General features: G+C 34.8%; 1 protein-coding gene across 5 annotated transcripts in view; it reads right to left on the reverse strand.

The window, feature by feature from the left end:
- The window catches only part of cadm2a (cell adhesion molecule 2a), a 670,454-nt gene that overhangs the window by 41,500 nt on the left and 616,026 nt on the right, over positions 1 to 12,928 (reverse strand). For all 5 annotated transcript variants that reach the window (XM_055208561.2, XM_055208557.2, XM_055208559.2 and 2 more), the window contains one exon: positions 7,634 to 7,786. In XM_055208561.2, the coding sequence (XP_055064536.1) occupies positions 7,634 to 7,786 (153 nt within the window). The remainder of the gene's footprint in view (positions 1 to 7,633; positions 7,787 to 12,928) is intronic.

A 12,928-nucleotide genomic window follows, 5' to 3' on the forward strand; every position in this document is an offset into this window, starting at 1 on the left:
TAGTGTAGGTTCATTTAAATCCAATTGTTGGAATTGTCGACATATACTAAACCATATGTTGAAACAGCCCAAAACTCTGCTCGGTTTCAGCCCTTTATGGCATAATAAAGTCACACCCTTCAATAGCCATGCTGTTAAACGTTATAGCCAAACCCTGTTTAAGTTAAACATTTCTGCTGTTTCACGCTAAATCCTTCATGCAGTCCAGCTTAAGGTATAAGGGAGAGTTATAGACTTTGAGATTTTTCATTTATTATGTGCTGTCACATATTCCAATCCTTTTATTTTGCCTGGGGTTTCCTCTCTCATTGAGGTTAATTTGAATTGAGACCCTTTACACATAGTGGTTATTTGATCATATTATTCCAGAGTTTAAAAGTAATAGTGTATCTTAAATAAAATGGAGGTTATGACATACAAAAGATTCACACGGCTTACACATTTCTTCACTTTACTTTCTGATTTATCGGACAAACTTCTTCAAATCTTTTAAAGTTCCAACTCATCCCAGCTCTCGAGACGCCGAACCTCGAACGCTTGCGCTGATGTCACGTTTTTCGTCTTTCACATACAAAGGCAATCAGCGTTTCAATCTGATGAAATATTTCGAGCGCACAGGAAATTCTGCGGCCCGCAAATACATTACTGTGTCATGAGCTTCCTTTCTGGGGTAGCCGACTTAGACAAAGAAAATCAATAGGGAACATTAGTCAGGAAAATTAGATATTGGGTTCGCTCTGATTGAAGATGAGATCAGACGTTTGGCATTCGGTTCACAGGCCTTATTGCTCCCCTGAGTATGAGGCCTTAATCACATTCCTAAGAAATAAATCACGGCAAAAACAACCACAATGCACTATGCATTAAAAAGCAACAGAGTAAATACATCAGTCATTCCAGAGCAGCGTGACCTATAGCCTTCACTGGACCATGCGCAGCTTACTTATATTGTCCTAAAACGACGATAAGCCTAGAGGACGAACAGCTGCATCTTCCGATAGATATGCTTGATGTAAAGTACAAAAATATGTTATTTAATCCCATTGGCGGTGACTTCTCTTCCGAGGGCACATGATGCGAAGCTCGTCACAACATGTATGTAGCCTGTCACATGTGTGGCGTGCATGTCAAAATATGCGTTCGGAACCTCCGATGTGCATATGGTCATGTCAAAATACAAGCCTGCTGCAGGCGCTTTAAAGGGGTTTATGATCAAATAGACGCTCACGTTTGAGATAGTCGCTTAATATCATGTTAATCTCAAGTTAAGTGTTAAGCAGTTGTGGGTATTTTTACTTTTCTACTTTTTCAGAGTGTTTTTCTTTGTAAAACGTTTGTCACCACATTCAAAAGCATGACATGATACTTTTTACTCCACTACAATTTATATTAAAGGGCCGCTAACCTAGCCGTGTGTCTCAATCAGCTCCCTTGTTCAGTAGTCAGGGCACTAATCAGGGAGTCAGCCATTTTAAGGGCTGTCTCAATCACAAAATCCGTTCAGTGCACTGGAACGTTCGATCCCTAAAAATTCCCACAATGCAACGCTATGTTCCCTAACCGGAAATCACGTGACCTTTTCCGAAGCTCGCCAACTGAACATCACGTGATCCAACTCAATAAACTTTATGAAATGTTACAGAACTTTTATAAAGACAAACGTTTGTTTTAGTTGTAAATATAAACACACATTGCTACACAGTAAGGGACCACAATCTACTCAATATTTAAAATAATAATATTTATTTAAAATTGTAAATATATTTATTACATTTAAAATGTAATTATATGCCTCCAATTTTATGCACAGATATGTAAGAGAATAATGACAGCATTTTTCCAAAATGTACTGTTTTTAAAATTAAGTCAGAGAGATTAGTTGGTTTTGCGGTTGTTGATGAGTAACAGCTGTGAGTGATTACAACGCGCTTAAGCAGCCACGTGACAGAAAAATAAGTGAACATTGTCCCAATGTGAAGTGAGCTAGGGTCCTTACCAGTGCCCTAACCTGTGTACACGATATACTGATTTACGACCTCGGGAGCTAGCGAACGAATTGAGACACACGGTCGGTGTTGTCAGCAATATGAAATAGTCTCTAGTATCCATTAGAATGTGTCTGTAAAGTTTCAGCTCAAAATACACCACAGATCTTACATTATATGTGGCTGCAATGAAAAACGTGCTGTTTTTGTGTGTGTTTCTTTATATGCGCTTACAAATGGGATTTGGACTACATCAAAATGTGTCTCTGGCAGAAGGTTGAACTACGCGCTCATAAGGCGAAGTCTGTGAGCGGTTATGGTTGAGGCATACTCATTGTGACATCACATTGCATATTTATATACTGATTCAATAGATTCATAGCATTTTGAAAAAAAAAATTGTCATGGATTTATTGCATTTTACGGAAAAATAATCAGTTTTTATAATAAATCTTTGAAAATCAAATTATGGATTCAAATTTTTTATGTTTTTATAACCTAAGGATGCTATGTGAAAGTTTGTAATAGAAGATTGTGGTTTTCATCTTGTCACTTTCTTGGTATAGAAAACACGTTTTTACCGAAATTAGTTAAAATGGATTTATTGCGTTTTGGAACCAAACTCTTCATATATTACTTGAGTAAAAGTAAGAAAGTACTAGATGTTATTGTAATTAGCTATTTGAACTTAAAGAAATAGTCAATTTTCTTAAACAAAAAAATCCAGATAATTTACTCACCACCATGTCATCCAAAAATTGATGTCTTTCTTTGTTCAGTCGAGAAGAAATACTCTTTTTTTTTGGAAAACACCGCAGGACTTTTCTCACTCCAATGGACCCCAATAGAGCCCAACACTTAATATTTAACTCAACACATAACAATTTTTTTCAACGGAGTTTCAAAGGACTCTAAACGATCCCAAACGAGGCATTAAGGTCTTATCTAGCAAAACGATTGTCATTTTTGACAAGAAAAAAAATGCACTTTTAAACCCCAACTTCTCGTCTAGGTCCGATTCTGTGATACGCCAGCGTGACCCCACGCAATACGTCATCACGTCAAGAGGTCACAGAGGACGAACGCGAAACTACGCTGCAGTGTTTACAAGTGTGGAGAAAAAGGACCGTTTCGACGTTGTTGTATGTGGAATGATACTAATTAATGTCTTTGTGTCAGTTTATTGTCTAAAATGGTCCGCAAATGTGCGTTTCATATATGTAACACGTGACCTCTCTACGTCACCACACATTTACGTTAGGTCGCGCTGGCGTATCACAGGACCGGACCTAGACGAGAAGTTGTGGTTTAAAAGTGCATATTTTTTATTTTTCTTGTCAAAAATGACAATCATATCGCTAGATAAGACTGATTGTTTATAGTCCTTTGAAACTCCGTTGAAAAAACCTGTTAAGTGTTGAGTTAAGTATTAAATGTTGGGTTCTATTAAAGTCCATTAAAATGAGAAAAATCCTGCAATGTTTTCCTCAAAAAACATAATTTCTTCTCGACTGAACAAAGAAAGACATCAACATTTTGGATGACATGGTGGTGAGTAAATTATCTGGATTTTTCTTTTAAGAAAATGGACTATTCCTTTAATTATTAAATTTAATTTAAAAAAATTGTGAAAGTACAATTTTATTCTTATCAATGTAGTGAAGTAAAAGTAAATATATTGTATTTTACAAGATTGAGATTGTATTTGTATGAATAGGGGACAATGCAACGCTCAATATGGCCACTGTGGCGACAGAAGTCCCGCCTTTCACTTAAAAGGACCAATCATGTGATAAAGACGGTTCTCCGGGGGAGGGGCTCTATTCATAATTTGAGCTTAAGAAACAAAAGTAATGGTACAGTTAATGTCAGGTTACATTTTTGGAATTATGCCTTTAAATTTTTTTGGAAGAATTGCAATTTTGTAGATATCTATCTTTCCCCATTCAAGTGTAGGACGTGCATGACTGAAAAAACTGCCTAGAGGCGCTGCAAACATGGCTGCCTAGTGACTTCCCTAAAGGGAATTTGGTAAAAGTTTTCCAAAGAAAAACACAAAGTACAGATAATTGAAAAATGTACTTAAAAAGAGTAAAAAACTCCATCTACTGTAGATAGTGCCTTTTTCACACTTACATTGGGCAAATACCTAAAAAAAAGATTAAGTACATATTCTATTAATCTCTAACAATATGCATAGCAAAAGTAACAATATATGTAAATAATAAATAAGCATCGCTTATACTGTTACACACAAAGTTGCATATTTTTCCTAGATAGCAATAACAACATGCAAATTAAGTGCATCCATTTATGTATTCACAACGAACGTAACGTTAATGCAGGCTTGTTGACAAAAAGTGTACAACTGTAATGATTTTAATGGTGTACGGCAACTAATTAAAATGAGCCTGGCTAATTGGGCTCCTAATTAATGCAGAAGTATGGCATTAAGCAACATTTGTGGGCTGTCAGAGATGACATTATGTCTGCTATGTCTGGGACTTGATACAAAGTCTGTTTGACTTTTGATTGACAAAAGTAGGAAAAGTTGATAGAGAGAGAACTAATTAAACTTCTTTCTGTGTCATTTCTCGACACTGTTCTGTGATCATCTGCGCCTTTGTAGAAGGCGACCGGGTGAATCCATTTAATTAAATTCTGATCCCGGCCAAAGTTAGATTTGCGACGCCCCCATCGCATTCTGAGGTAAAATTCTAATTATCTTGCAGGAAAAGGCGAATTTTGCTATTTTCTTTTAAGTTGTTAATGTTTCCACGTGACGGCTTTAATAAAATCTAATTCGAACCCAATTTGGGTCGACTGCACACGTTTAACAATGCGGCATTGTTTATATGATTTGCAAGACCAAAGGTGAGGCATCAATCTACTGACATTATTACGTCTTATGATATCTGGTTAGGTTTGTAACTAGAACATATATTTAATCATACTGCAAGTAATTGATTCTGACAAGAGGACACAAGTGGTACGCCAGATCATATTAGATCAGATTAAATATACTTAGAAAGATAAAAATCTGGTGATCACAGACATGCCTGCAGACCACCCACATCCATTCAGTGACCATCTGATACATACAGCAAACAAACCTTAAAACCATTTGTGAACATGACTGCAACACAAATGGTATCAAGTCACAGAGGGTTCGATCCCCACATTTACACTGCAAAAAAAATATATATTTTCAAGAAAAGATTTTCTTAGCATTTTTGTCTTGTTTTCTGTAAAAATATCTAAAAATTCTTAAATTAAGTTGATTTTTCTTGATGAGCAAAACAAACCAATAAAATAAGTCTAGTTTTTAGACCAGAAATATCAAATTGAAGTGATTTTGTGCATAAAACAAGCAAAAAATCTGCCAATGGTGTAGGCCAATTGGTCTTGAATTTAGTGTTTAAGAAAAATGTTCAAGATATTTTTGCTAACCCCATTGGCAGATTTTTTTGCTTGTTTTATGCACAAAATCACTTAAATTTGATATTTTTGGTCTAAAAACTAGTTTGCATAAAACAAGCAAAATAATCTGCCAATGGGGTAAGCACATTTTTCTTAAAATTTTCTTGAATTTAGTGATAAAGAAAAATATTCAAGATTTTTTGCTTACCCCATTGGCAGTTTTTTTGCTTGTTTTATGTACAAAATCATTTAAATTTGATATTTTTGTTCTAAAAACTACACTTATTTTCTTGCTTGCATAAAACAAGCAATAAAATCTGCCAATGGGGGTAAGCAAATTTTTCTTGAATTTAGTGTTTAAGAAAAATGTTCAAGATTTTTTTGCTTACCCCATTTTTTTGATTGTTTTATGCACAAAATCACTCAAATTATTTTTGGTCTAAGAACTACACTTATTTTCTTGCTTGCATAAAACAAGCAAACACATCTGCCAATGGGGTAAACAAATCTTTCTTGAATTTTTCTTGAATTTAATGTTTAAGAAAAATGTTCAAGATTGTTTTGCTTACCCCATTGGCAGTTTGTTTGCTTGTTTTATGCACAAAATCACTTAAATTTGATATTTTTGGTCTAAAAACTAAACTTATTTTCTTGCTTGCATAAAACAAGCAAAAAATCTGCCAATGGGTAAGCTAATTTTTCTTGAATTTTTCTTGAATTTAATGTTTAAGAAAAAATGTTCAAGATTGTTTTGCTTACCCCATTGGCAGATTTTTTTTGCTTGTTTTATGCACAAAATCATTTAAATTTGATATTTTTGGTCTAAAAACTAGACTTATTTTCTTGCTTGCATAAAACAAGCAAAAAAATCTGCCAATGGGGTAAGCAAATCTTTCTTGAATTTTCTTGAATTTAATGTTTAAGAAAAATGTTCAAGATTGTTTTGCTTACCCCATTGGCAGATTTTTTTGCTTGTTTTATGCACAAAATCGCTTAAATTTGATATTTTTGGTCTAAAAACTAAACTTATTTTCTTGCTTGCATAAAACAAGCAAAAAATCTGCCAATTGGTAAGCTAATTTTTCTTGAATTTTTCTTGAATTTTTCTTGAATTTTTCTAGAATTTTTCTTGAATTTAATGTTTAAGAAAAAATGTTCAAGATTGTTTTGCTTACCCCATTGGCAGATTTTTTTGCTTGTTTTATGCACAAAATCACTTAAATTTGATATTTTTGGTCTAAAAACTAGACTTATTTTCTTGCTTGCATAAAACAAGCAAAAAAATCTGCCAATGGGGTAAGCAAATCTTTCTTGAATTTTCTTGAATTTAGTGTTTAAGAAAAATGTTCAAGATTGTTTTGCTTACCCCATTGGCAGATTTTTTTTGCTTGTTTTATGCACAAAATCGCTTAAATTTGATATTTTTGGTCTAAAAACTAAACTTATTTTCTTGCTTGCATAAAACAAGCAAAAAATCTGCCAATTGGTAAGCTAATTTTTCTTGAATTTTTCTTGAATTTTTCTTGAATTTTTCTAGAATTTTTCTTGAATTTAATGTTTAAGAAAAAATGTTCAAGATTGTTTTGCTTACCCCATTGGCAGATTTTTTTGCTTGTTTTATGCACAAAATCACTTAAATTTGATATTTTTGGTCTAAAAACTAGACTTATTTTCTTGCTTGCATAAAACAAGCAAAAAAATCTGCCAATGGGGTAAGCAAATCTTTCTTGAATTTAATGTTTAAGAAAAATGTTCAAGATTGTTTTGCTTACCCCACTGGCAGATTTTTTGCTTGTTTTATGCACGAAATCACTTTAATTTGATATATTTGGTATAAAAACTACACTTATTTTCTTGGGCCGTTTTGCTCATCAAGATAAAGCATCTTAATTTAAGAATTTTTAGATATTTTTACTGAAAACAAGACAAAAATACTAAGATTTTTTTTTCTTGAAAATTATTTTTTGCAGTGCACTGACAAACATTAATTGGGACCGAATGTGTGTGTGTCTATTAAATGTACAATATTTCTTATCATTGCATTTATAAAGCCTGCTAGAAGTTCACATAAATGTCCTGTACGTAATTATGGTATCTTCGATTTGATTTGATCCAAAATCAGGAATCAACTAAACTAGCTCATTAAATTGTATTAGTCACTAGTAAATAATATAGTTCATATATTAATAATATAGTTCACACACAAAGCATGCGAAATGAACCCTTACCCAGGACAGTGAGAAAGGCCTTGGCTGTTTTGACAGGCATGGTGAAGAGAGAGCAGGTGTACATCCCTTCATCTCCCAGCGTGACCTCGCCGATGCTGATAGTCAATTCCTGCGACGTTGCTCGGACCAGCTCGATCCTGTTATCCCTCAGCGCTGCGGGAACAAACAATCAAGAAAAGAAGGATTAATTATGACACCTTCATTAGCATTTAACAGCCGATGATGTGACATTCCCAGTATTCCCAAACTGGCCGAGTTATAATTAAACGACGCTTGCGCTTCTCTGGCAACCCTATGATGAGGAATGGGTGGTGAAAAGTGAAGTTTTAACCCTTTTGTAATTTTGGAAAAATGAATTAACGAACAAAGGTAGATGATTTTGTTCACACACTGTGCTTAGGATGAAGATCAATCCCATTACCACAGTGAAAAATGATTTTTTTGATGGATTTCAGTCAGAGGCCAAATGGAATATGGATCAGCCAGAATTCAAATTCAACATCACTTTAGAGATGAGCATTCATTGATTAGAAAAATTCATGCTTGATCTCTTTTTCTCACTTGAAAAATACAATAAATAAGAAAAGGATTAGTTGTTTGGTATTTATAACACTATTCATCTAGAAAGAAGTTCAAACTTGTTATAATTCTAAGCTATGTGAAAAAGACCCCTTAGGATACGATTGAAGTTAGGGCAATTTTTAGTTACTGTCATTACCGAGCTTATGCAAAGGTCAAAGGTTAACGCTCACGACAGGCAGAATTCCTGAGGCATCTTTAACACGCTTTTAATGATAATGGCCACTCGGTGAAAGAGTGCGGCACGTCGTGAGATATTCGCCATGTGGCGGCACGGTTTAATCAACGGAGAGACAAGGTCACTTATCCTAACCTTCTGCTTTCCATAAAACCCGCTCAGACATTTTTAGCCTCATTGACGCTGCGTAACAACCTGCCGGAATATTCGCAGGTGCGCTTTATAGATCTTTTCTTCCCGGGGAGGATAGGAAGAACACGTCCTCGTGGTCAATCATCGCTGTGACCTTTCAGAACTGTGTTAATAAAAAAGTTGGTCAATGCCTTAGTCGTTACCCTTGTCAAAGTACCTGGAAACTTTAAATTGAATATGGCAGTGTTGGGGAACCTACTTTGAAACTGGAGCTAACAAGGTTGCTCATAATTTATAGGAGTTAAGCGTTTCTTTAAATGTGAGTTACATTAGAAGCTATTCATAAGTAGGCTGCTGCACTGTAGCTATAATGGTAGCATATATTTTTAAAATGTACAGCTGATAGACAATTTATCCTTGTAATTAAATCTCTATTTACTGTATGTGGCACATAAATGAGAAGAAATTTAGAATGGCTGCAATAAACAACACATAAAAAAGATACATTTACACTAAGATTGCCAATAATAAAACAAGACAACACCATATTGTACAGTTTTGATTAGAATACAGCACACAACTGAATCAGTCAATAATTCATTTACATGAACTCACAGATGAGATCTCTTTAATGTCTCAATTATTTCTCTTAGACATCAATGAATTTAAATGGAGAGCAAATGAAGTCTCCTGCATTTCAGATGTTTCTCCTGAGAAAAACCCAGAAATTTTACAAATGTTGTCTCTCAAGAATGTCACAAACAGTCAAAATTATTTAATATTTTTCTATTATTTTATTCAGCTTATTTTACAGTACATGTACATTAATTGTGGCCTTGGACCTTGAAATGTATAAATCATCTGAAAGTTAAATAAATAAGCTTTCCATTGGTGTATAGTTTATTAGGATATGACCATATTTGGCCGAGATACAACTAATTCAAAATCTGGAATCTGAGGGTGCAAAAAAAATCCAAATACTAAGAAAATCACCTTTAAAGCAACACTAAAGAGTTTTTGCTCTTTGTGCCCCCTACAGGTTGGAAGTGGAATCGTCCATTACCACTGTCGTAAATAATTTAGCCTACTGCAGCAAAGCCGGCTCTGATTGGGTTGAAGGTCTGCCGTAAAGCAGGTTTTTGTAGTTTTCACTCGAACTACAGGACCGCGACGCGATGGTTGGAAACTTCTTTAGTGCGATTTTGGCCGATAGAGGGCTGCAAAGCGAATGTGAAAGTGCCGTTCACCCTGTTTCGAGTGGATGAACGACTGAAACTTTTTTGGAAATGTTTTTTAAGGTTAAAAAAACTCGTTGGTGTTGCTTTAACTCTTTCCACCCCATTGTCGGGTTAACTCATCAATTAAGAAATTGGCTTCCCTGCCAATGACGAGTATTTCCGCAAATCCGTAATACCGCTATTATCCACCAGGATTGCGTAAATTTTAAAACCTGGAAGTATCGATCTAGTAAAAAACATATCTGTGTTTTGAGGTTCGCTCTGAATCTGATCTCTATCAAAAGTCATTTTAACAAAAATGGAATTATCACAGCTTTTTGCTCAAAATTTGGTGTTTCTGAAGAAATCTACCCATATTTGAGAGGTGATTACAAGAGATTTTTTGTTTAAAAGCAGAGGGTATGTTCTTTCATTTGATATATTGTATGTTTATATATTTAAAGAAGAACATTTTCTGGAAGGCATTAAACTTTTGTGAAAATCATGACAAATGCTGGCGCTGGCTGGCAACTTAAAAAAAAAAATGCTGGCAGGGAAAGAGTTAAAGGTGTCCAAATGAAGTCTTTAGCAACACAATACTAATGATAAATACATTTTTAATATATTTATGGTAGGACATTTACAAAATATCTTTATAGAACATCTTCATGGAACATTAATATGAACACATAATTTTTGGCATAAAAATGATGATTTTGATCCATAATGTTTTGTTGGCTATTGCTACACATATACTCGTGCGCTTATGACTGGTTTTGTGGTCCAGGGTCAACATTTGTTCCTCCTAAGCAATTTTAGGAGAAAAATTGAGACTAAGTTAATACTTAAATAAAACACATGAAAACAACATCAAATCTTCTGAGCAATGAAAGGGCACTCTGTAAGCAATAACATTTATGTCTGGGAAAATGAATCAAGATTTTCCAGTATTGAAGATTACATTTTGATGTAAAGCTGCACAAAAATGGATTCTTTTCAGCTTCTGTCACACCCCAACATGCGACAAAAGTACCTTTTCGAATAGGAATTTCGTTATGCCGTCACAGCAGGCTCAACCTCCCAGCCAGACGGAAACATACACACCAATTACCACATTAAAAGAACTTTAAAGGAAGCATAAAGTGTACCACGCAGAAACACTCCGGGCAGCCAAACAAGCATCCCACAAACTCACCCACACAGACCTCTGGTGCCTTTAATAAAACAGACTAACTGATGTTGCGTATGTGCGTCTCCCCGGAGGCCTGAGAGCAGCTCCCTCTGGACCACAGCATCTCTGAGGTAATTCAACATAATGAGCTTCATTACAGTAAGAGAGGCGAGACAACTGTAATGACAAAGGGGATGGCACACGGAAATGCATTTATGTAATGCAGCCATGGTACCTTATATCTGTCTACACAGAAGTCTCCATCCACCCGTGCTGTCCAAGTGTGGATACACATTCAGACACACACACACCCTTTTGAATTCAAACTTCACAGCCTGTGATATTTGGCTCTACATGAGTTGAAGGATAGGTGCTCTTTCTGCTGCATCTAATGCATTTCAAGTATTCTGTGGAACGAGAGCTTTCTGGGCATACACATACATATTGAACAGCATCCACTGCATTGTACACATGGTCAAACGACTATCGTTCACTTCCCAATTATCTGGAAGCTTATGTTGCTTATTTTTAAGCACTAAGCCCGATTTAACAGCACGAACCGGACTACTGAACAGAACGAAGACGCTTCAGGAAATGCCAGCAGCTTCGGTCAGTTCAGTCAAACACCATATAAACATTATCTCTTAAGCAGAAAGGGTGCAGAAATGCTGGGTTATTTTTTACACATCCTATAGGACTTTAATTTTAACTATGATGGGTTGTTTAGGCCAAAATGCTCAGTTTTAGATTCTGATGCCCACCCACTGTGTTGTATATGGTAATTTAGGCAAGTTGCGTTTGAAAGGTCCAACACTCAACAAAGCTTTTTTATCATCTAACTGTTGTATGTAACGTTATGTGCATGTAAAAGCAACCTCACAAGCAAAATATTAATATACAAAGTTAGTGATAAGGACTTATCAGCTGCGGTTTAGATTCTGATGCACGCTTACTGTGTTGTTTACGGTAATTTAGTCACGTCGAGTTAAAAGTTTTGTTTCTACTTTACTATACGTATTGTCATTTATGTGTATCATCTTTAGCACCCAGAATCTTTTTGTGGCTCTAACATATTTGTGTTCAGCTGCTATTTTTACAAATTAATGTTTTTAAAACATTTCCCCACATGCAATGACGGGGAATGAAGCTGTCCAATCATAGGAGTAGGCGTTTATGTCCAGGTCTTCAATGCGGCCCGCCCCTTCAAACGAAGCGTTTCTCCAGACTGCATCAGAACCATGTTACAAAATAGCCTATTACTTATTGCTTTTGAGGTTTTTGATTGTAAAAACCACGCGAACATCATAAGTAGACCTCAGACAACAGTATAAAATAATAAAATCGACAAATTCATTGCCCCTTTAACTAGAGATGAATCGATATATCAGCCAATAATTTGTATCGGTTGATAAAAGCCATTTTTTACACTATCGACGATAGTTTAAAAACCGCCGATATATCCTGTCAATCAAAAGAGAACAGAAAAATGAAATGAATTTGAGTTCTGTGTATAGAAAATGTGAATAAACATCACTATAAGGTTCAATATTAATGGCCATTATATAAATGAATAACATTCAGAAAATGTAATCTTCAGAATTTAGTTAATGCAAGTTAACTCTTTCCCCCCCATTGACGAGTTATCTCGTCAATTAAGAGAAAACATTTGCATGAAAAAATGTGTCCCTGATGAAGTTTTATGTTAATCTGTAATACCGTGATTATCCATTATATAGCGAACTTACCCAATTTATAAAAAACTGAAGCAAAAAAATATTTACAAATTTTAAACTGAATGTTTTGATAATCGTTCTGAATCAGATCTTTACAAAAATTCCTTCACAAAAATGCATTTTTTTTCAGTTTTTTGCTATATTTAAAACTTTATAAGCAGAGAAAAAAATATAGATAGGATGAAACATTTTTTTCTGTTTTTTTTTTATTGTTTGTTTGTTTTAAAGCAGAGGGTCTGTTCTTTCATTTGATATATTTGTATGTTCATATATTTTTAGAAGAAA

The sequence above is a fragment of the Misgurnus anguillicaudatus genome, chromosome 12 (assembly GCF_027580225.2).
Source record: "Misgurnus anguillicaudatus chromosome 12, ASM2758022v2, whole genome shotgun sequence".
Lineage (NCBI taxonomy): Eukaryota > Metazoa > Chordata > Actinopteri > Cypriniformes > Cobitidae > Misgurnus > Misgurnus anguillicaudatus.